The sequence below is a fragment of the Leptopilina heterotoma genome, unplaced genomic scaffold (genome assembly GCF_015476425.1).
Source record: "Leptopilina heterotoma isolate Lh14 unplaced genomic scaffold, ASM1547642v1 Lhet_209, whole genome shotgun sequence".
NCBI classification, from domain to species: Eukaryota; Metazoa; Arthropoda; class Insecta; order Hymenoptera; family Figitidae; genus Leptopilina; species Leptopilina heterotoma.
The window spans coordinates 983,880-1,010,677 of NW_025110924.1; the positions used below are offsets into that span (position 1 = coordinate 983,880).

General features: G+C 21.9%; 1 protein-coding gene across 6 annotated transcripts in view; it reads left to right on the forward strand.

The window, feature by feature from the left end:
- The window catches only part of LOC122501311 (calmodulin-binding transcription activator 2), a 156,902-nt gene that overhangs the window by 33,037 nt on the left and 97,067 nt on the right, over window positions 1-26,798 (forward strand). For 5 of the 6 annotated variants that reach the window (XM_043610661.1, XM_043610657.1, XM_043610659.1 and 2 more), the window contains exon 3: window positions 84-324. In XM_043610661.1, coding sequence (XP_043466596.1) covers window positions 84-324 — 241 coding nt within the window. The remainder of the gene's footprint in view (window positions 1-83; window positions 325-26,798) is intronic. The other variant, XM_043610660.1, reaches the window with a different exon arrangement.

Genomic DNA, 26,798 nt, shown 5'->3' on the forward strand with positions numbered 1-26,798 from the left:
TCAAGATATTTCTTTGTTGTTGTTTTTTTCCACTCCTTCTATAGAATTAATAACATAAGTACTTTTTTTTTTTTTCCTTAAAGCAGGTGGATAATGGAAATGGCAACATAAATGTCAGTGTGAATGGTAACGGGCCCATTAATGGAAAAAGCAATCAAGCAGGATCGTCGATCTTAATAAAAGCTGAAGATTGCAGTGATTCAATTTTAATTGATCCTGGCTGTCAAGATATTTCCACATTACGCAGTGATAGACAAAAAACAAGCAAAGAGTTGTCGCACGACACTAGTGAGAAAAAGTCCGAGTCCATTGACGTCACTTCCGGTAAGTCTTCACTTTTTTTTTTATTTATGTTGATGACAATTATTTGTCGTCATTTTAATAATAAGTCACAATTTTTATCATTTGATATTTGAAATTTTGCTATTTTTTATTTTACCATTTTTAATTTTAATAATTTTAATTACTAATTTTAATTACCAATTTTAATTACTTATATAAATTAATGAATTATAAATTAATTAATTATTAAGTCTGTAAAGTTTGCGTTGACACTTAACAAATTATTAAAATATTATTAATTAATTAATTATTTAATTATTAATGCATTAAAGAGCTTTTTGTTTATGCAAGACCGTTCAGAGTTCATATAAATAAGTAATAAATTATTAATTAATTACTTTAAAGTTGTGAGGGCAAAGCTTGTCCGTAGCAAAGTGAATTTCAAAACTAAAACTATATAAAGTATAAAATTATAATAAAAATTATAATATAGTAGTTGAAAAAATATAATAATTATAGTAAAAAAAATTATTATCTAATTATTATTTAATCATTAATTTATAATCTAGTCATAAAAAATGGTAAATATGGTAAAAATTGAATTAATTAATTTACCATTTGACGGTAAGATTATAAATTAATTATTAAATAATTATACAATTATTAATTATTAATAAATTGATTATTTATTAATTATTTCAATTTTTATAATTTACTAGTTTACGATTTGATTATAAAGTAATTATTAAATAATTAATTAATGATTTAATTATTATTGCACAAAATGTCAGCTCGGTCGGAGTTTAAAAAAAATAATCAATTATTAATATTATTATTTTTCTTAATAATTTAAAGTTGTATGGACAATAATTATCCGTAATAAAATCGATTTTGAAACTAATAAATTAGCTATAAAATTATAAAAGTATTAAAAAAATATAAAAATTATAAAAGTATAAACAGTTTAAGAATAATATTTACGTTTCTAAATACAAATAACGGTTATTTATTAGAATTTTGAGTAGGTAGGTATAATCAAGTTCCAGTTCAGGAAAACTTTCTAATTATTATATTTATGTGTTGAATTTGTTAAAAGCAAACTATACGGGGGTTTTGAGTGGGGGGGGGGGGGAGAGGGAGGGAAAGATTGAAATTAAGTGTGTGTTTCATGCTTCTAAGCCAAGAAACTCACGTTTTTATTGATTATGTTTTAATAATTACTCGAGGGGGAAAATGAGGGGGTGGGTGTATAGCTAACGAGATAAGTTGGCACGCAAGTTCGACTCCCAAGTTTCAACTAACCTTCTCTCCTTCTCCATTCTTACTCCCCGGGTTAAGAAGCAGAGGTAACATTATTTGTTGGCTTTTGTTAGTTAAGCCAATGGAGTTACTAAATTTCTCTGTTCAAGCTTTACTAGTTTGAATTGTGGTTTATTGCATTTCGTGCGCACAGCTATCAGTTTTCCCCCCTCTTTTCCGTGAAACATTATATGTATCATGAAATCTTTGCATATATATATATATATCCATGTGATAAAGTAGAGGATTAAATATTTTGTTTTCTTTAGTTTTGAATTTTTGTTTATGGAAAATAAAATGCGTTCTTTTATTTACAGTAATTTGCATTATTTTTCGAATTTTTTTGTAAACCCAGAAAACCTGGAAACGGCAGAGAATTTTATAAGCCTTGAAACAACCTGGAAAAGTCAGGGAATTTTGATCGAAATCCTGGAAAATTGTTGTTTTCTAAAGTTTATTCTTGAAATCTAATTTCACTTAAATATTTCGAAATTAATTCAATTTTTAAAGAATTGTGTTCACAATTTTTATAAGTAGATGAACTTCAAAAGATTTTGATTTGAAATTTTGTAAAATTTCAATTTTAAAATTTAATTAAAAATATTAAAAAACTTGAATTTAAAAAAAAAATTTTAAACTAAAATTCTTCTGAAATTAGTCAAATTTTTTAATATATATTTAATTGATTATTAAAAATAATGGATGTATAGAAAAATTTTAGTTAAAATCAGTAAAACGAATTGAATTTTGAAGTAATAACAAATGATTGCAGAAATTCAATTATTTTCAAAAAATTTAATAAAATTCTTGGCAAAATTTTAATTATTTTCAAAAACTTTCCTTAATTCAATGATTTTTCATATCTACTACTTTAATAAAAATTCCAAAAAGAATTCAATTAGTTAAACAAAATTTTAATAAAATTCTTGGCAAAATTTTAATTATTTTCAAAAACTTTCCTTAATTCAATGATTTTTCATACCTACTACTTTAATAAAAATTCCTAAAGGAATTCAATTAGTTAAACAAACAATAAAATTCTACGCAAAAATTTCATTATTTTTATAAATAATAAAAATTCCATAGAAATTCAATTATTTACAAAGAATTTTCATATATTATTCAATTATATTTATAAATAATAACATTTTTTTTACAGGGATTCAATTATTTTCGTAAATAATAAAACTCAATGCTGAATTTAAATTATTTTTAATACTTTTTTAATGGAATTCCTCGAAAAAAGTTATTATTCTTAAAAATTGTATTAAAATTTATTATGAAAGAAATTTAATTATTTAAAAACCTTTGTTACAATTTATTTATTAGAATTTAAGTATTATTTGCAATACATTTTTAATTGAATTTATTTAAAGAATAAAAATATTTTCAAAAATTTTAATAAAATTCTTTACGTAACAAATTCAATTTTTTTCAAAATAATTTTAATAAAATTCCTCGCAGAAACTGAATTGTGTTTAAAAATTTACAAAAATTCTCGTCATAATTTCAATTATCTTTATAAATAATAAAATTTTTCTCCGAAATTGAATTATTTTCAAAACTTTTAATAAAATCTTGGCAAACTTTCACAGGAATTCAATTATTTAAAATACAAAACTTTTATAAAATTTTTCGAGAAATATCAATTAATTAAAAAGATTTTTATAAAATTCGTCGCAAGAATTCAATTACTTAAAAAAAATTTAACAAAGTTCTTTTCAAAAGTTCAATTATTTTTGTAAATAATAAACTACTTCACCGAAATTCAATTACTTTTATAAACTTGAATAAAATTCGTTTGCAAGAATCCAATTATTTATATAAATAATAAAATTCTGCACAGAAATTTAGTTATTTTTATAAACTTAAATAAAATTCGTTGGAAAAATTATATTATTTTAAAAAAATAATAAAATTCTTCGCAGGAATTCAATTATGTTCAAAAATTAAAAAAAAAATTTTTCGTCAAAATTCCAATTATCTTTATAAATAATAAAATTTTTCTCCGAAATTCAATTTTTTAATCCAATTTTAAGAAACATTGAATTGTTTAATGAAATATTTATTTTTATAGTTAAATAATTGAATCCTCGTGGAATTTTCCAATAAATATTGATTTAAAAATTAATTTCAAATTAAAATCTTTGGAAATTTGAACTTCTCGTACTTTTAATTAAGAATTCTGTAGAATTAATTTTCTCAAAAAGTTAAATGGAATTTTTTTTTAATATTTGAAGTTTTTAATTTCTAAAATATTTAATTGAAGAATTTCAGAATAATCGAAATTTCGTAAAATTGAATTGTAAACAAAATAATTTGGAAATTCACGAAGAACATTTTCAAAAATTATTTTTTAAAATTGACTTAAAGAAAAATTTTAGTTGAAAATTTTAGAAATAAATAATCGTAATGATGAAAATAATTTTTGAAAAAGTTACAGTAACAAAATAGCAAGTTTTAATATTATAATAAAACATGAAGAGATCGATTGCTCCGAGTCGAAGACTCGGAGTGATCGATATCTGCATGTTTGTAATAAATATTCTTATGTTATTGAATTTCAAATTCTATTTCTATAAAAAAATAATGATTTAAAAATGAAGTTATTGATGTTTTCGAATAATTTTCGTTTTAAAAACCTGGAAAAATTCCTTTCTTTTTAATAAATTAAATAAACATTTAATTAATTAATTAATTAAATAATTAAATAATTAATTAATGCATAATTTAATAATTCAATTATTAGTGAAAGTGTGTCTGACCTGAAACGTTTTATACTACTTAGAAGGGTTCAGTAGATAAAATATTGTCGTGCCAAAAATGTATTTAACTACATGCTTCATAAGGGTTAAACTAACAAAGATTAATTGAAATTAAATTATCTATTATTACATTTTACTCTTTTATTAATTTATCATCAAAGTCTGACCAAAAGTTGCTCTTACTACTTATACAGAGAGTTCCACTGTTAGGGAAGTTTTGTCCGACCAAAAATGTTCTGTACTACTTATAATAAAACTTTCATTCTCTCAAGGAAAGGATTGTCTGACTAAAATGTCTTTTACTACTTATACTAAGACTTTAATTATAATTAGAAGGAACTTTGGCTGACTAAAAGCGCCAGTTACTACTTATAAGAAATATTAAATTATTTAAGTATCGTTTGTCTCTCTTAAGTGTTTTCTTACTACTGTTGAAAATATTTTTTACTAAATTAAAATCAAATTATTAAATTAAAATTAAATTATTAAATTAAAATTAAAAAAATTCTGTCACTAATTCAAATTATAATATTTTTACTAATTCGAATGTAGAGTTAATAAAATAAAATTTAAACTTTATTATACAAAGTAAATTAATTGAAATTTCTCTATAAAAAAAAATTTCATTAAAGGAAAATTTTAGTGACTAAATAATAACTTTTTTTTTTAATTTAAAAATTCTTCATCGTTTTATGGAAATTCGGATATATAAATTATGAAAATACGACCTTATAAAATTCTCTCAACTAGAAAATTCAAACTACCGTGTATCCTTGATAACTTATAGAAATGAAACTGTTGAGAATAATTAATTAAAAATGAATTCTCGCGCTATGAAATTCTAATAGTTATTTGTTTTAGGTCTAGATAGAAAGTTAACTGATATTCGTATAAAGGCAGAGTAAATATTTCATTATAAAGATATAGTTTTTGTGTGTTTATAGTTATGGATTCTTTTTAATTTATATTTAATATTTATACATTATTGGCGATTTATTCCATATTCTTTCAATATTGAAAGAATATGAAAAAAAGGTAAATGAAAAAAAAAAAAAAAAAAAAATTTTTTTTTTTTTTATCTCTTCATGGTATTATATATTCTTTCAACAATTATTTAATGTTATTAAATATGAATAATATTAAATTAATGAAAAATCAAATATTTAATCTAAATATAATGTTTTATTAATCAATGTTAATGAATAAGTTTGAATATAATTTTATTTTATTTATTCTATTATTATTTGTTTGTATTAAAATAATAACCGGTAAAATTTACTAATTTAAATAACTAATTAAAATTAGTAAATATTTTTACTAATTTAAATTTAGAGAGTAAAAAAAATTGATAAAATAGGTGTAAAAGAGGTGATTTTGCACTTTTTCTTTTAAGCACCTAAAATATATTGATTTTGAGCTTTTTTTAAATACATATATATTTAAGTTCTATTTCACACAAGTTTTACAAATTCCTTGGATTTATATTCAGCGAGCTTTTGCTATAAAGTGTGTAATTTAATCCCTCGTCCTTGGCCTATAGGAGAAGATTTACTCGATCTGGACCTCAACTTAAGATTTAAGGTCTGGAAATATAGTATAAGAGAACTTCTAACTCCTAACGAAGTGTCGTCGAACTATATTGCTTTTCACTATATATAGTTGAGTCCACGCTCGAGAATCTTCTCACAAGAACTTTCGGGACAACAGAAAACTTGTTAAACATTAGTTTTTATTTTCTTCAATTCTCATTATAAGTCTATTATTATTTAAAATTCAAATTTAGTCAAATTTATTCGCTGTTGAGGAAAAAAGGCAAATAGAAACTTTCAATTTTGCATATATTATTTTTAAAAATTAGCGAAATATGAGGTTTTAGCGAAGGGGAATTAATTTTTCATTGATCGAATAGAATTTTTCTTGGATTATTTTTAAAAATTTATTTTCTCTTTTTAAATTTTTTTTTTTAAAATGAACCTTATTCGAGGTGCAATGTTTTATTTGAAAAAAATGTGTTAATGTAGAGGGAAAGAAAATTTAATTTCTCTTGTATTTTTTATCATTTTTTAAATTCTTTTTTGTTTCTCTCTTTGAATTTTAATTTGTGAATATAATTTAATTTTTTCAACTTTTACATTTTCCTTTCGTTTAGTATTTCTTTATTTTCATTTATTTATGAAATCAGCTTTCATTTATTGGTTTTGTTTGTTTTTATTTTCTTAAATTTTAATTTGTACCTATTTATAATTTAATTGTTTTTCCATATATTTTTATCTCTTTTTTTGTTTGAATTTTCTTTTCGTCCAGTATTTCTTTATTTTTATTTAATTTTGAAATAAAGTTTCTATTTGTTGTTTTTGTTCGTTTCTGTTTAACTTATAATTTATTTAATTTTAATTTGTATTTATAATTTAATTGTTTTTCCATATTTTTATCTCTTTTTTTCATTTGCATTTTCTTTTCGTCCAGTATTTCTTTATATTTCTTTATATTTAAAATAAAAGTTTCCATCTGTTGTTTTTGTTCGTTTCTATTTTTAAAAATTTTAATTTGTATTTTTAATTTGTTTTTCCATATTTTTATCTCTTTTTTCGTTTGAATTTTCTTTTCGTACAGTATTTCTTTATGTTTATATTAATTTTTGAAATAAGTTTCTATTTGTTTTTTTTCTTCGTTTCTATTTTTAAAAATTTTAATTTGTATTTTTAATTTAAATTTGTTTTCGATATTTTTATCTCTTTTTTTCGTTTGAAAAAAAGAGATCCCAATGTTCTAAAAGTTTCAAATGAACGAAATTTATTTATTTCTTCATAAAATTAAATTTTTATAACAATTTTGCGTTATTGTAAAAAAAAAAAATTATAAAAAAAAATTCAGTTTTTATGTTTTTTTTTTTAAATTTGTATGTTTATTCTAATGCAATTTTTTTCTAATCAAAATTCATGGAGATATTTTTAATAAAATATATTTCGTTCAAAACATTGAAAACTTGTGGAATATATTTTTTATCTCTTGTTTAGTATTTTATTTATTTACATATTTATTTGAAATAAGTTTTTATTTGTTTGTTTCTCTTTCGCTCTAGTTTTTTTTTCTATGAAATTAAAATTCATTGACACTAAAAGAAAAATAAGTTTTCTTTTTATGGGAATTGAGATCCTTTGAATTTTGATCTACATATATAGACACACACTAGAAAAAAAATAGGAGTTTTAGTATCGAATTTCGTGAGTAATAATGTTTGAAGCTTAAAATTGTTTTCGACCACGCAATGTTGGAAATACCGTGACAGATACGAATTAAAAAGTTTTCTATTTTAGAATTTTTTTTTTTTTGTTAAATCAAAGAAAAATTTTTTAGAATTTGCTTGAAATTTTTTTCTTCTTCTTTTCTTTTATAACTACTTAAATCATGATTAGTAGTCGCTATACTAATTTAAGCCTTCTTTAGAAAGTTTATTTGAAATTTTTCCTTTAAAAAAAAGCAATCAGATTTTATGATTAAAAGATTAAAACAAAAATTTCGAATTTCTTTTCGAAATCAAGAAATTATGGAAATATTTTAAATTTGGTTTTTTGTAATTTTTAGAATAAAATCAATAATTTGAAATTGTTTTTTTTTGGGGGGGAAAGTTGGTTATTAAACCGGCATCAGAACTTGCAGTGTTCTGAAGAATCCTCGATCGACGGGGATTATTTGGAGTTCCGACCACATCCGCCAGAGCGGCGACCCTGTTCCTTAGGTCCTCCGAAAAGAGGATAATACAAGTCAATATACAAACCCAAAAAGACAGGAACGTAACTACGTAAAATTTTGTACCCCCACCACCCTTTTTCGAAAATTTTTCTCCTTCAAATTATTCATTATGTTTTTCTAATAATTTCCTGCGAAACATTCGTCTGACTGAAAGTGGGTTTTACTACTTTAGAAGAATAATTTATTTATCAAATAAACTTTTTTTCTTAAATTATTAATTATATTATGAGAATAATTATTTATTTTTGTAAACTAAAATTCATTTATTTAATAAAATTTCTTTCTTAAATTACTTTATTATATTATTATAATAATTTATTTTCAAATATTTGTCTGACCAAAAATATGTATTACTACTGACAATGAAAATGTAATTTAGAAATACTTCGCTTAATACAAAATTTGCAAGTCTGACCAAACGTATGTTTTACTGCTGAGACAGAAAATTAATTTAATTCAAAATAATTAAATTATATATTAAAATAATTAATTAAATTTAAATAAATTAATTAAATTTTAAGTCAATTATAAGAATTTTCTCTTGATTTGACAAATTTATTCATTTATAAGTAGCTTGTCTGACTGAAACTGACCTTTACGACTGAAAAAGAAAAAATTAATTATCAAAAAAACTTTGCCTAATATATTTTTATCAATTCTTTTTTTTATCAATTCGGAAATATTTTGTCTGACTGAAACTGTCTTGTACTACTCAAAAAGAGAAAAATGAATCAGAAAAACTGTTTCTATATAAAAAATTATTACTATTTACTTATAAATTTACATTTTTCAAACATTTGTCTGACCAAAAATTTAGTTTGACTGCTTAAAGTGAAAATTTATCAATTTGGGAATATTTTGTCTGACTAAAAGTGTTTTGTACTACTTAGAAAAAGAAAAATGAAGTAGAAAAGCTTATTTTAGACAAAAAAAAATCCTTACAACCTGTAAATTCAAATTTTTAAAACATTTGTCTGACCAAAAATATTGTTTTACTACTGATAAGGAAATTTAATCTCTTTAAAGGTTTTTTGTCTAGATTGTAACTGTCTTGTATTACTAAAATAGAAAAGTATACGAAAACTTAATTTTGATCAAGCAGTTTTTACTTCCCAAAAATTTACATGTTTGAAAAATTTGTCTGATAGAAAAAATGCAATTAGTTAAAAATTATTTTTCTATTTAAATTGTCTTTATTAATATTGAAGTTGAATAACTCTGTCTGACCAAAACGGTCGTTTTCTACTGACAAAAAAATGTTATTAGTAACAAAATCTGATTTTTTGTTCTTTTTAATTTCTTCTTTTTTTTGGTTTTCTTGTTCTTTTTGTTCTATTTTAATTTTAATTTAGAATTTAAATTTAATTTTAAATTGGAAAAATTATAAATTTGACAATGAGCAATTTTTTGTTATACAAAACAAAGAATTGCTATTATTGTCAAATTTCAAATTTCAAATTTAAAATAAACTTATTTATTTATTTATTTACTTATTTAATTTATTATCAATAGTAATTATTTTTATCATTAATTATTATCAAAAGGTATTAATATATTTTGATATAATAATTTTTTGTTTTTTTTCTTGGTTTAATTTAATTTTACTTTGAAACAACAATTCGACTTTGAAAATATAATATTGACTGTGTGAAAATTAACGAAATTACGTCTCTCTTTCTCTCCATGGAAGTTAATTAAGAATTCAGACAAATTTTTACATGTAACTTTTTCAAAGAAAAGAGGGAGAAAAAAAAAGAAAAACACTGAAACTGAGGAAAACTTGGGAAAAGTTTTAATTCTAGATTCTCGTTTCTTGAAAGATTGTCTTTTTAAGGTTGTTGGAGTACAAAAAAGCTGCGGGAAACTCGCGGAATAAAAGTTTTGAATCTTGTTTTAGTCGTGATTTTTCACGCAAGTCTTGTACTTTTTTTTTGGTCTTGCTTTTGGTTTTGTTGTCTTTGCGAAACGAGGGAGAGAAAAAAAAATTGAAAAACGTAGATGTTAGATATTGGATTATTTTTTTGAAGGTATGTGAAATAGTTTTAAAAAAAAATACTTTTTCCATATTATCTTCTTTTAGATATCTCATCGTCATGTTCAAGCTTTCGAGACTTATCCCCGATAGTATAACTGGCTGGTTATCGACCCTTCTCAAAATGCCTTGGGGCTCTATTTCTCGAATTTTTTTTTTCTTTCTTTTTTTCTTTTTTTTTCTTCTTTTTTTTGAGATCACTCTCGCTCCATTGCTGCGCTCCTTGAAAAAGCTCTTGATTTGCACTTTGAATCAAGCTAAGGTTTAAGCAGCGAGTGTCGAATATTGACATTCACAATCCTCAACGATTGGGTTTCTGTAAGCTCTTTTTCTAGGGACAGTATCTCGTCTGGAATAATATTTCTGCTCGGATGAAATTTACCAATTTTTTTTTCTTGAAAATTAAAAAAAAAATCACAATTTTTGCAAAGAAAGAAAATATTTAATTCTTGAAAGTTGAAAGAAAAGGGAAAATTTTCTGCTTTTATGTGAAAACTTGATTTTTCATTGAAAACAAAAATTTTTTTTAGAGATTTTTCTTTATTTACTTGTTTTATTGATCTTTGAAGGTTTTTTAAAAATTTTTTCAAATTAATTTTCATAATGTTTTGAACGTTCCAATAAACGAATTTATTTTCTTTCTTAAATTAAAAAAAATTTATATGTAGATTATTTACATTGTCAATAATTTTCTGTGTCCGTAGTAAAAGACATTTTAGTGTAAACCAAATTTTTTATTATAATAATTTTATTTATTTATTTATTTATAATATTTAATTTATAATTAAATTATTTATGTTATTTATAATATTGAATTTCAATTAAATTAATTTAACCCTATAGTAATAAATTAACCTTAAGTAATTAATTACTATTAAGTAATAAAATAAAAATTAATTCAATTTTTAATTAATTAAACAAAGAATTAAAAATTAATTGAAGTTTTTGAAAAATTTCAATTAAAAAGTTTTTGAAGTAAAAATGACGAATTATTAAAAAAATAATTTGAGTAAACTTTTATTAATCAAACAAAAAGTTTTAATTAATGAAACTAAAGACTTAATGAATTAAAAGTTTTAGTATCTACAAGTAGTAAAAGGCAATTATAGTCAGACTAATTTCTATGGGATTTTTCATGATTTTTTTCCATGACACCTGTAAGTTATTTTTACATAATAACAGTAAATGTTTTTATTCATTTTTTGAATAAATTGAATGGTTAATTTACAAAAAAATTGTTTTTAATTTAAAATAAAATAATTGTATAAAATAAAAAATAATAAATTTTTTGCAAGTAGTATAGAATCGTTTTAGTCAGACAAGACCAGGAAAAACTATTTTTTCCACCCTTTCCTCGGCTGCTTTTTTCCTGCTATTGTATATGGTTCATCGTTACTTAACATTTGAGAGCATGTATTTAATTTCAAGCCAAGTGCATCCCTCAAATGGCAGAAACAAGTCATTATAGAAACGGAAAACATTCGTGTTGTTTGTAACTGTCTTTCTTTATCCCATGAGAGTCATCCCAACCCCTCAGAATAATCGTTACCATCCTTTGCAAATTACAAAGTGAAATCGTTTAAGGATATTAAACTCCAATGTGTTACGGTGTTAATCAACTAACAAAATTCGAAATTTGCATCAGCAGAAAATCCCATCAGACCTGAGGATGTACTTTTTTAATTGTAATATCAAAATTAAGCAGATTCGTCTCAAATTTCAATTAAACTTGAATATTATTTCATATTTATGTATATTTTCTATTTATTTATTTATTTATTTATTATTATTTATTTATTTATTTTTACAAGTGTAATTTTTTCATGTAGTTTAGAAATGAAAAAAGTTTGTTTCTTTTGTTGAAAAAACGAGAAATATTCAGGAAATGATTTATGAATTTCTCTTTTTTTTTCTCTCTCTCTGTCCCTTTTTTTCCCGATTTGAATCTGTCGCCACAAGAAATAAATTAAACTCGGATTAATCTAGAAAATTGATTAAACATTCCAGAAGGAAAATTGTCATCAATTTAATTAATGAATAAACTGAAATATGCGCTAACGAAATTTGATATACGATTAAATCGAAATTTTTATTTTACTCTTTAAATTTAATTAAAACTATTGTTTTCTACTTGAGTCGACAATTTTTTTTCTTTTTTGAATGAAAATTACTTGTAAGTTGTCTGGAAAAATTTGTCTATTTATAAATTTTAATTGTTTCGAACGAAATATTTTTCATTTTTAACTAAAAGCGTTTGAAGATTAAAGACTAAAAATTGAAAATTAAAACTTAGAAATTAAAAATATAAAAAATTATAACTTAGAAATCTAAATTTGAAATTTAAATTCATTTTCATTTCTAAGTTATAATTTTCAATTTTTAATTTCTAAGTTTTAATTTCCAATTTTTAATTTTCAATTTAAAAGCTTTCCAATTTAACAAATATTTAAAATATTTACCTTGGTGAATCAACAACGGTTTAAAAGAACACAGTTATTTCCATTATTTCAATTCAATTATTATTTTCAAAAATTTTTAATTACAATTTTACTTTATATCAATTATTTTTAATAATTTTCGAAAAAGTTCTTTGTCAATTTTCAAATCCATTTATTTACAATATTCAATTTCACGAAATTTCAATTATTCCTAAATTCTTTAATTAAATGCATATTAGAAAATAAAACCTTCAAATAATATAAAAGAAAATTCAATTAAACTTTTTAAAAAAAATTAATTTCAAAATTCAATTATTTCTAAAAATTCACGCTATATTGCTTTTAATATTCAATTATACTAATCTAAAATTTTAACTGAAATTCATTTTTACGAAATGAAAATAAATTTTTATTAGAAAATTCTACGAGGAGTTAATTATTGAAATGCAAAAGTAAATAATTTATTGAATAATTGAATGTTTCATAAAATTTAATTCTTATAAAGAATTTTATTAACAGATTTTTAAATAATTGAATTCTTTTGTTGAATTTCATTAAAACTTGCATGAACATAATTACTTTTTTCAAGGAATTCAATTATAATTGTATGAAAAATAATTGAAACCCTGCGATGAGTTTTATTATTAGTAAAAATAATTGAATCCTTAAGAAGAATTTTATTACTCTTGAAAATAATTGAATTTCTGCAATAATTTCTAACTTCTGTAAAATTAAATATTTTTCTAGTGTTTTTTTACTAAAATTCTTCAATAAATCCATTATTTTTAATAATTTTTAAAAAAGTTCTCTGAGAATTTTCAAATTCATTCGTTTACAATTCTAAAATTATGATGCTTTTAATATTTAATTATAATCTAAAATTTTAACTGAAATTCATTTTTAAAACCATTTTTATTAGTAAATTCTACAAGAATTCAATTATTTAAATACAAAAATTAATAATTTATTAATTTCATGTTTCTTGAAATTAAATTCTCATAAAAAATGTTATCAACAAATTTTTTAAATCATTAAATTGTTTGGACGAATTTTAATAAAATTTTTAAAAATTATTACATTTTTCGAGGAATTTGATTAAAATTGCATTAAAAATAATTAAAAATTCTGCAGTGAGTTTTATTATTTATGAAAATAATTGAATTCCTAATAGAATTTTATTATTTATATAAAAATCATTAAATTCCTAAAAAGAATTTTATTATTTATGAAAATAATTGAATTATTGCGAAAAAAAGTATAGGTAAAAAATTTGTAAATACCTTGAATTCCTGTAAAAATTTTAATTATTTACGAAAATAATTGAATGTTTGCGTAGAATTTTATTTCAATTTTTTTTTAATAATGTAATTCTTTTGGAAAATTTTTTTGAAACAGTAGATATTGAAAATTATTGAATTTTTAGAAAACTTTTGAAAATAATTGAAATTTTGACAAGAATTTTTTTAAATTTTTGAACACAATTGAATATAGTAACTATGTTACTAAGTTAGTTAGTAACTAAGTTACTAACTTACTATTCTCCCTGGAGAAGCTAAATTCGTTGAATTTTTACAAATCGTTGACTTTGGTGTTTTATTTAAAGTAAAATTTCATTCATAGTTAAAAATAACACCAAAATAGATTATTTTAATCCTTTCTGGTGTTAATATAATCCTAGAGGGATTAAACTGTAGTGCAGATTATTTTAATCCATTCTGGTGTTATTTTAACACCTCGCACGTTTTACTGTGTAAATAATTTTTCTATTCAACTTTTTGCAATAAATTTAGATATTTTATCAACAATATAAAACGTAAAAAATAATAACAATAAATCAATGAAATATGAAAGAAAGATTTGTAATAATAAATAAGTAAATAAATAAGAAATTGTAAATCAATAAATAAAATAAATAATAAATCTCAATAAATTTTATTTCTTTAACTACAACATACAATGAAGTTTGTAATAAATTTGAGAAAAAGAGGAAGGAAGAGAGAGAGTGAGAGAGCCGAAGAGGCGAATTGTCTGACTATAATTGACTTATACCACTGACACAGAAAAAAATTACCATTAAACAAGTCAAGTCTGATTGAAATTTCCTCTTACTACTTTGTCCCCTTAAAATAAAGAGTTTGAATTATCAGGGAAAATTATGTCTTACTAGAAATGTCTTCTACTACTGATGTTTTTTGCGCACTCATGAATTCTTCAATGGGATTCGGCTTAAGACCTTAGGCAAACCCCGCGCGCGCGACTTCCGGATGGCAATCTTATTGATTGTCCTTATAGATAGCGACTACTCTGTTTGCTCTCTCTCTCTCTTTCTCTACTTTTCTCGTATATAAAACCTGAAAAAACGTCGAAGTAACGACTAAAGACCCGACACTGCTCTCGTTTCAGAATTGTTCTGAAAAAGAGAGGGAGAGAGAGAGAGAAAGTAGTGTGTGGATGTAAGACCCCAGGTGATTGGTAAAAAGCGACGTATAAAAGAGAAAGAGAGAGAGAGAGAGGGGGGTGGGTCAGAGGAAAAGGAGAACTCGGAGAGTTAAAGGATTGAGGGAGCTATAGAGGAGGACTTTCCTTTTATGGAAATGCTTTAGATGCTTCAAAATGGAATTGGAATATTTTGCATTAAAGCAGTTAATCTTCCGACTCTGTGGTTGAAGGGAAAAAAGGGACGTTCTTGAATGTTTTATATATATATATATATATATACATATACAATCTTGGAATTTTATAAATGAAATATTAAATTTTTCAAAATAAAAAGAAATACTGTTAAAAACTCATTAGCGACTCTCTCTCTCTCTCTCTCGATATAAGTCTTTTTTTTCCTCTTTTGCCACTTGGTGAAAACTTTAATTTATTCTGCTAACGATAATCTGTCTAAAGACATCTAGTACCACTTGTAGAAAAAATCAACCTGCTCTCTGAATTTGAATTAAGTAAAAATAACTAATTTGATAGTGAAAAGACAATCTAATTCAAATAGTAAAATTACACCGTATTCTTTCATTCATTCTGTCCGCTCTCCGCATTTTGAAGTTAGTTTCTGTGTATGCTTTTGTTTTTTTTTTTTGTTTTTCTTTAAAAAATATTGTTTGACAAATTGAAAATAAAATTTTTTCATTATTTATAATAAAATAATATTACAAATTAGAAAATTTAAAAAAAATTATGAATAACAAATAAAAAATATACACATTTTGTTTGTAATATCCTTTTTTCTATAAAAAATTTCGTTTGACTGATGTAAATTATTATGCAAATTATTCTACTTTTTATTTTAAAAAAATACTAGAAAATTGTTAATTGTTAAAAAATTTTTATTAAGAAGTAGGTAGGAAATATAACCATTTTATCCATAATTTTTATTTCTCAATAACAATATTGTTTACTAATTTTTTTCGTTTGGGAAGAAAAATATTAGATATTCCCGTTTCTTAATATTTTTGTAGAAAATTCTCAATTTTCATAAGGAAATAATTTGCATCAATTCTATATTTCTTAATTTTAATGCTTTTAATAAAATTCAAAGATTTTTTAAAAAATAAAGGAAAAAAATGTCTGTAAATTATATTTGTCAATTGGAAAATTTAATTGAAAATGATACTGAAAATTTTTAGAAAATTAGAAAAAAAATTTTAGTGATAAAAAAATCTTATGAAGAATTTTATTAACAAATTTCTAAATAATTGAATTCTTTTCACGAATTTTAATAACATTTTTTAGAATAGTTACATTTTTTAAGAAATTTGTTTAAAATTGTAGATAAATATTGAAATTTTTCTATGAGTTTTATTATTTCTGAAAATAATTGAATTATTGAGAAGAAATTTATAAAGAAAATTTGTAAATAATTGAATTTCTATGAAATTTTTATTATTTCTGAAAATAATTGAATTATTGCTAAGAAATTTATAAAAAAATTGTAAAGTAATTAAATTTCCATGGAATTTTTATTATTTATGAAAATAATTGAATTATTGCGAAGAAATTTATAAAAAATTGGAAAATAATTGAATTTCCTTAATATTTGTATTATTTATGAAAATAATTAAATGTTTGCGTAGAGTTTTATTATATTCTTTTTAAATGATTGAATTTTTTCGAATATTTTATTAAAATAATTGAAATTTGACCAAGAAACTTATAAAAACTTTTGAAAATAATTAAATTTTTGCGAAGAAATTTATTGTTTTTAAAAATAATTTAATTTTTGATAATTTTATTAAAGTTTTTGAAAATAATTGGATTTTTAAGAATAATTTAATTATTTTAATATTCAATTATTATCTAAAATTTAAACTAAAATTAATTTTCAAATCACTGGTTTTTATTAGAAAATTCTACTAGAATTTAATTATTTAAATACAAAAGTAAATTATTTATTGAATAATTGAATGTTTCTTAAAATTTAATTCTTATAAAGAATTTTATGAACAAATTTTTAAATAATTGAATTCTGTTGATGAATTTTAATAAAATTTTTTAGAATAGTTACTTTTTAAAGGAATTCGATTGAAATTGTATTAAAAATAATTAAAATTTTGCTATGAGTTTTATTATTTCTGAAAATAATTGAATTATTGAGAATAAACTTATAAAAAATTTGTAAATATTTGAATTCCTGTGAAATTTTTATTATTTATGAAAATAATGAAATGTTTGCGTATAATTTTATTAAAAATTACTAATTAAATTCATTCAACATTGAAATTTTATATTTCAAATTAAAACCGTTTAAAGTTCATTTATTTATAAAAATTGTAAACGCAACTCTTTTAAAATTGAATTAGATTTGAAATATTAAGGTAAAATTATTCATTAATTTTATTTATTTTATGATAGTTAATTTTTAAATTAAATTTTAATTTAAGTTATTTAAAACGAAATTTTTGTCAGAAATTAAAAAAATTGGGGGTTTTTGTTTATTAGAATTCGTAGTAATTTAATTACTCTAAATTAGGAGGAAATAATACTGAAATAGAATAAATTAAGTTAAAAGAAAACTTTGACTAACATGTTTTTTTTCTGTACTTTATTTTTTGCAACATTTGTCTGAACAAAAATGTATTTTAATACTAAAAAGGAGAAATTTATCCATTCGGGAATAGTTTGTGTGAGTACAAATGTTTTGTACTACTTAAAGCAAAAAAAAAAAGAAGTAGAAAAACTTTGTCGAGCTGGGAAAGTTTTTACTACTTGTAAATTTACATTTCTGAAATATTTGTCTGATCGAAAACGTGTTTTACTATTGAGACAGGAAATACATTTATTTAGGAATACCTTTCCTAATAAGAAATAATTACTTAGAAAAAATTAACAAAAAATTTATTCTTAAAAGTAAAAATTTATATTATGTAATAGTTTGTCTGACTAAAACTGTGCTTCACCATTGAAAAAAAATAAAGAACTTTATCTCGAAACAAATTCCTTAAAAGTAAAAAATTAGCTTATTTTTATTTTTTGTCTTTTATTTATTTTTGTCTGTATGAAAATTTTTTAACTACTTATAAATTTACATCTTTTAAATATTTGTCTGACTAAAAATTTATTTTACTACTGAAATAAAAATTTCGATGAAAATTGTTTCGAAAATTTTGTTGTTGTTTTTTGGATAAGCTTGTATATAAATAGAATTTTTATTTCTCCTTATAAAGTATTGTACTTTTCTCTTCAAAATTTTTCTTTAAAAATCATTGAAACATTTTTTGTCAATTCCATTTACTGAATTCTCACCGCGAGTTTTTGTCTCAATAATAATTTATTTTGAAAATAAAATTCGATGAAGTAAAATTAACACAAGGTCGCAGGACTATACAGAGTTCAGGGCCTTTTGCAGAATATAAAACTGGGCTTCTCTCCAAAAATGAAGTTTTTGACAAATTGTTTAATTTTTCTTTTCCTTTATCTTCCTTTTCTTTTATCTTTCTCTTCTTTCATCTTTTCTTTTCTTCTATTTATAACAAAAAAACAGTGAACTAAATTTTTTTTTCACTCTTTTCAAGAACGCCTTTTTTTTTATTTACTCATCATCGCAAAATGTATTCTCCTTTGGAATATTTTTCTTTTTTTTTCGTTTAAAAGCAGAATTGATTAATATTTCTCTCTTTGTAAATGTTTGAAAATGCGGACGCGCGCCAATTACACAGACACATATACACTCATAGACTCATTCTCCTTTTCTCGTGTCTATTGTCTAAAAGTTTTGAAAAACTTTTAAATATACTTTAACAAATATGACTGATTTCCTATTGCTCGAGTCACGATTTCGCGCTTCTCGTTTTATAAATACGACTTATATTTTAACACGAATAGAATTGTAAAGTTTTGAAATTTTGTTTTCAAAAACTTTTTGTTAGTTCAAAGTGCCAATGTGCTTGTGTTTGTCAATGTCTGTGTTTGTGTCTGTGTCTGTGTGTGTGTTGAGAGCTGGGAGTTGGTGAAAACCATTTTGTTGAAAATTTACAGCCGGGAAATTCGACCAAACGAGTCATTGTGGTTTGAAACAAATAACAAAGCAGTGTGTGCTCGTAATTGATAACGCGGTCGACATAAATTTGACTAGGATTTTAGTAAAACTTTTCTATTCACTTGAACGCACTTTATTTTTTTTTCTCTTTGCCGGGGGAAAAAAATAGAAAAAAAATGGTTATTTATTTATTTGAAAAAAAATTTGTTGTATTTATTGTAGCAATTAATGAAATTTTAAATTCGGATTTGAAGAGTGAATTTAAATTTAAAAAAAATCCTTTTTTTACCACACGATTAACTGGAAATTGATCGGAAAATTTTATATCACAATTTTAATCTCCCCGAAGAATTCAAATAACAATAATTTATTATCGGATTTTTTATTTTTATTTACACGTTTTGTCATTAGGGGTAATTTTTTTCTTTTATTAACGTTTTTGCAATTATTTGAAAAATTATTTTTGGAAAATAAATTATATTTTAAAGATTTTCCAAAAACATGTTTCAAAGATAATTTTTTTTCGAATTTTATTAATCAGGTTTTATTTTGCAAAATTTTCTTTTATAAACGTTTTTGCAATATTTAAAAAATTATTTTTTGATAATAAATTATATTTTAAAGATTTTCCAAAAACCTATTCCAAAGATAATTTTTTTTCGAGTTTTATTAATCAGGTGCCATTTTGCAAAATTTTGCAAATTTTTTATTAAATGATTTTTAATTAGAAACTACCTACACCAAAAGTTATTCCAAAAAAATAAATAAATTTCGTAGCATTTCCTAATAAACTATTTCAGGAAAAAAAATTATTTTTTGACAATTTTGTAAAAATGTCGAATTATAAAATTAGATATCATTTTAATCTGTTAGAAATTTTCCTTTTTGAAATAAAATATGAAATATATAAAATATTGCAAATTTTAATAAATTATTTCCCAAAAAAATTGTATATAAAAAATTATTCTTTGAAAAGGTTGTCAAAATGGTGATTTATAAAAGATTTTTGATTCATTGAATTAAATTAATCAGATGTAATTTTATTCTCTTAGGTATAACTTTTTGATGAAATTATTTATATTTAAAAACTAAACCAAAGAACAACTACAATAAAATATAAAAGTTTCGAAACGTTTTATAAATTATTTCTGAAAAAAAGTACAATTAAAATAAATTCTTTGAAAAATTTACCAAAATTGTGATTGATAAAATTAAAAAAAATTTTTTTAATTAAATTACCTAATCATATGAAATTTTATTCTGTTGCTATTTTTTTAAAAAAATTTTTAAAATGTTTTTCAAATATTTTGTAATTAGAAACTAAACGAAAAAAGACTTTAATAGAACAAAAAAATTTCTCAACATTTAATAAATAATATACGGAAAAAAATTACATTAAAAAAAATCCTTTGTCTTTGCAAAAACGGTGATTTATAAAATTAAAAAAAATGTTTTTAATTAAATTAATTATTGTTATTTTTTATAATTTGCAATCTGTTGGTATTTTTAAAAATACTTTTAAAAAACGTAAAAATTTTTTTTTTTTTTAAATATTTTGTAGGTATTTAACAACTAAACAAAAATTGACTTTAATAAAATAAAAAGACTTCGCAACATTTAATAAATTATTTTCCAAAAAAATGTTAAAAAAAAAATTCTTTGAAAATTTTCATAAAATGTTGAATTATAATTTTGTTTTATTTTTCGAATTAAATTAATTAGATATAATTTCCTTTACTTATGATATAAAAAAAATTATTTACTGAATCCAAAGGAACTTGAATAAATCAATTTTTCCCCAAATTTTCTAAGTTTAAATGAACAAAATTTATTTTATTTTCCAAATTAAAATTCAATTCTCTATCGAAAAAATATTTCGTTCACTAGAATCGAAAAAGAACAATTTTTTCGATTTATAAAACGTTTGTAATAAAATTAATAATTTCAATAGATAACACAATTTAAATATTTAACTTTCCCAATTTACGAAATGAGTTTTTTTTTATTTAAACCAAAAAATAAATTTTTAAAAAAGATAAAAAATTGAATTACGAAAATTGAACACTTATATTAAAAAAGATTCAAATTTATGAAAATTGTTTCATTTTGTTTTCTCTTATTTCTGATGACATAAAACTTAAAAGGTAAACCAACTTTTATTATCAGTGAGGTCCATTTAAAATATGAAAGACAGCAATTTTTGTTTGTTTCTTTTTTTTTTTTTAAAGAAAAACTTTTCTAAGGAATTTGGAAAAATTTTTTGGCACTCGCCAAAGAGGCGATTTAAAGATACTGTCAAGGGGAGAAATGATGGGAAAGAATGAAAAGAAGAAGAGTGGGGATTGAGGGAATAAAAAAGGAGAGAAGGGTGTATGTAAGAGAAAGGCGAGTGTAAAAGGAGAAGGAATTTGAAAAAGTAGAAGAAAGGGAAAGACTAGTTAGATAGGAGACGTTTGCCAAGGTTCTATTTAAAGCCCCCTCCCCTTCCCTCCTCTCTCCTCTTCACTCATCTCCAAAAAAAGGGGTCAAAAAGGGAGATTGTATAGTTGGTTGTCTGTAATTTACGAGTTTGTATCCGAAAAAAAGTTGGACACCTTCGCACTTTGACACGTGGCCCAGTTTTATCAAATTTTGTTAAATTAATAGCCAAAAAACATTTTTTTTTTTATCTTTTATTTTCAATTTTTTTTATAGATTTATTTTTTAACTTGATTTTTTTTTCGTTTTATTATTCTTTGTTTTGTTTCTATTTCTCTATTTCGTTGTTTTGTTTCTCTATTTTCTATTTGTTTTGTTTCTCTATTATTTATTTGCTTCATTTGTCTATTATTTCTTTGTTTTGTTTTTCTATTATTTATTTATTTTACTTCTTTATTTTTTATTTACAATTTATTTTTGGTTTTTTCTATTTGTGATTTTTTTTTTATTTGCATTTTATTGTTTGTGTATTTTATATTTTCGATTTCTTTCTTGTTTATTTATTTCAATTTGTAAGTTTTTATTTGTTTATTTATTTATTTTTAATTCTAAATTTTTGTTGGTTTTATTCAGCTAGATTTTGTATTTGCAACTTCTTTTTGCTTTCTTTATATTTATGTTTAAATTTTATTCAAACTAATTGACTATTAGAACCAACTATTTATTTAAACGAAATATTATTAGAAACGGAATAAATGTTAATTTGAGAAACATATTTATTGAAATCAAGCATTTTTTTATTTAAGCAAAATATTTATTTATACCAAATATTTATATTTTTTTAATCAAAAATATTTATTTGAACGAAACATTAATTGAAACCAAATAAATATTAATTTCAGGGAAATATTTATTAAAACGCAAGAAATATTTGGAAGAAATTATTATTTAAATTATTTAAAACGAATAAATGTTAATTTAAGCAAAATATTTAATTGATACCTACTATTTTTTTTTTTAACTAAAAATATTTATTTGAACGAAACATTTATTGAAATCAAGAATTTATTTATTTAAACAAAATGTTTATTGGAACGAAATATTTATTGTAACTAAATAAATAGAAAAGTTGAACTAAAAATTTATTAAAACGAAATATAAATATTTGAACGAAATATTTAATCAAACTAAATATTTATTTGCAGTATTCATTGGAACCTCATAATTAGTGGAATAATTTTATTATTGACTTGAACAAATTATTTATTAATTTTTATTTCTCCCCTTATTTACCTTTTATATTTGTTTCGTTTTGTCCATTTATTATTTTATTTCTTCTAATTTTTAATTCTTCTAATTTTTATTGTTCTTGTTAATTTTTGTGTTCGTTTCATTACTTTTTGGTTATTATTACAATTATTTTTTATTTTCATTTATTCTTTTGTTTGTCTCCTAATTTATTTTTCACTTCCTGTTCATTATTTATTTATTTTTCTATTCCTCTTTTTTATTTACTTACCATATTTATTTTTCCAGTTTTTTCGTTTATTTATTTATTTCTCATTATTATTTTTTCAAATTTTAGAAAAAAACAACTTTTCAATATTTATATTTTTTCGCCCCTATCCCTCTTCGTTAATGTATTATCATAACATAAACATTCGCAGAGAGGGAAATTGAAGCCAAAATCGATTTTTCGAATAAGCCTGATAAATAAATACTAAATAGACGTTTCATCCCTTGGGTAATAATCTTTTTTTTATTTTCCGTTTCATTATCAGCTTATTTTTTCATTTTTATTATTTTTTTTTGATAAGGAATTATTTTAAGCATTTGCATTTTCTCTTTTTTGCATTTTTTTAAAATTTTCATTGTAAATAAATATTTAAGTTGAAAAGAAATAAAAATAAAATGAAAAAAAAAAATAAATAAAATCAAAATAAAAAGTAAAAATAAATAAATAATTAATATTTGAGTTATTAAATATGAATTTTTATAAAAGTTAGGAATTTTATTATAAAAATATTAAAAAATAAGTTTCAAAGGATTTTGGTTAAGTTGAGTGAATCGAGATAAAAATAAAGAAAAAAGTAGTTTGAGAGGGAAAAGAAATTAGATAATTAGAGAACGAACTTTAATTAAAGTCTCGTAATTGAATTTTAATATTTTTTGCGTTAAAATACCATCTTAAAAGTTAATCAAAGGAATATGACTTTCTTTCATTTGGGTAGATAATTTTTTTGTTGCTTACTTTTCAGATTTAACGTATTTTATAAAAGGAAATTTTTCCCTCTTTGAATTTGTTTCTTTCTTTATTTTCTTTTTTTTTAAAGAAAGTAAGAATTTAAATTTTTTTAGGTTTTAAATTTTACTATTAATTTATTAGTTTAATTTAATTTTAATATTTACGTTTTAAATTTGTCTTCTTCGCTCGAACACTTTTCGACTGTAATCAAAGTGAGAGAGAAAAAATAATAATAAAAACTCTCTAAAAAACAATAAATCGAAATTTCAGTAAGGTCCTCAAAGAGAAAAAAAAAAATAAAATGTAAAAATGGATTGGATGGTTTTTGATTTGAGAGTAGACAGTTTTAGAATCTGGATTTGATTCGTCAAACTCTTTGATTAAATTTCGAGTTTAATCAACCTTTTTAATATTTAAAAAAAGAGAGAGAGAGAGAGAGAAAAAAAAAATCGACACTATATATATGTAGATGGATGTATTATATAGAGTTTGTATGGATTTCACGCCAACGGACATATAGATATATCGTTCTGGGTAGTGTACCATATAATCTTTAAATCCACCTATATGCTCGTGGATCCAGCTATTAATCAGATTCTCGATAGGGATAAAGCTGGGCGCCAGAGTGATTTTTACCAAGTGGTTTTTGCTACCCAGGCGAGTGAGGGTGACCAAGTAGGTTTCAAAGGGTCAATGCAAGGTGGCAGCACCACTAAAATTTCTGACAGAATCAATCCAGCTTTTGAGGGAAATATAATTTTCTTATCTACATTTTTATTATAATCGGAAACTCGTACATTTCTCTTTTTTTTATTTATTTTATAACCTGATTTTTATCTATTTTTTTTAATTTTATATTTATTTTTTAAAATTAATAGGAGAAAAGTTCATTTGAAATTTATAACAAGAAAATGAAATTAGAGAAAAATTTTTAAAATTTAAACATTTCTTATAAATAAAATAAATAAATAAATATTTATTGATCTTTTCTTTTATAACAAAATTAGTAGTAAACGTAAATTTTAGGTCAGACGGATCTGATGAAATTACTTTAATTCTAAGATCAGTAGTAAACTCAATTTTTAGTCAGACAAGAAATTTTGTTGTTTTATAAATATTAGTCAATTAGTTATTTTTATTCCTAATTTAAGTAGTATAAACAATTTACATTCTAACGGAATTATTAATAACTTTCCCTTAATTTCAATATCGTTAGAAAAATTCTATTTTCAGTCTGACAGAGAGATAGCAAAAATTTTTCGAATTCAGTAGTATAACGAAATTTTAAGTCAGACAAGATTATGAAAATTTTCCTTAATCAAATATTACTAGTAAACTCAATGTTTAGTCAGACAAGAAATTTTGTTTTATAAATATTAGTCAACTAGAAATTTTTAATGAATCATAATTTAAGTATAGTATAAACGATTTATAGTCAAACGAAATTATTTATTTTCATCCCAATTTCAACATGAGTAGTAAAAGTCAGTATTCAGTCCGACAAGGCTGACAACAATTTTTCTAATTTCAATTTTAAGTAGTAGTTATAGTTTTAAGTCAGACAAGACTAAAAAATTGTTTCTATTTCTCACATCAGTGGTAAACTCAATTTATAGTCAGACGTAGCGTAATAAAATATTGGTGCTTTTTAAATGTCATTCAGTTAGAAATTTCTAAAATTCTGAATCATAATTTAAGTAGTATAAACAATTTATAGTCGAACGGTTTTATTTATTTTCGCATCGTTTTCAAAATTAGTAGTAAAAGTAAATTTGAAGTCAAACATTGGTGAATATAATTTCCCTAATTCTAACTAGTAACTAGTAAAAATAATATATGGTCAGACGGAAATATTTATTTTCCCCTCAATTTAAAAATTAGTAGTAAAGATAAATTTTAAATCAGACAAGATTTTTAAAATTAATATTTTCTTATGGCATCAGTAGTGAAAGCAATTTTTAGTCAGACATTACTGTAATATCATCACAGTTTTTCTAAGGATATCGAATTGAGAGAAAAAATGTATCAAAATAGTTGCGAAGCAACGTTTTGATACGTTTTTTGTCTCAATTTGATATCCTTAGAAAAACTAAAATAATAAGAACATGATATAATATTTTATGTTATATAGAACATAAATAAATAAAGAATAGCAATGTTAATAAAATAATAAAAATAATAATAATAATACAAAAATATAAAAAATTATAATATTTATACAATAATAAAATTTATTATAATACAGAATATAGAAAAATTCGGATGAGGAGACGAACAAACGAAATTGATTTCTTATATACTATGTAGAATTGTTGAAATTCACGTGTGTATATCTACGTTGAATTGAGGGATATCTCATTTTTATTTCTATTGGTTAAAAAATATGAAATTACAATCCTATTCAGAAATTGGCAACGATGCAACTGATGGCCTTGTGATTCGATATGAAAAAAAATTTCAAGAATCAGTCATATTTGTATTACTAACCCAGTAAAATTGTTTCACTATTGGCTGAATGTTCTATTTTTTAAAATTGATTTAGAAAAAAAGAGGTGGGGAGAAGAGAAGAGAAAAGGAAAGAAAGATTTATTGCTGAAAGTTGAAAAAAAAGTTCTTATATATAGTATATAGTAAATTAAATTATACTCGCGCGCACTTGTAATCAATATAAGGTATTTTATCAAAAAAAAAGTATAGAAAAGATAAATTAATCTCTTGTTTCAATTTGGAATTTTTTTCCAATTTTTTGTTTGTTTTTATAAGTTTTTATAAGTTTTTATAAGCTTTGATTTTTGTTTTGAAAAAAGTAGTACAAGAAAATTAAAAAAATTAATAATAGTTGATGAAAATGATTTATTTTTCATTTTTATCAAATATTGACAATTCACTTTTAAATATTTCGTTAAATTCTTTTATTTCTCTTAATTCAGTAGTATGAAAAGTTAATGGTTTTAAATACATCGTTAAATTATTCTCTTATTTTTCTTAATTCAGTAGTATGAAAAGTTATATAGTCAGACAAATGTTTTCGTAATTTATTTTCGTCTAGCAAAAACTTTTCAATATTGTTTTTTAGTTGTAAGTGGCA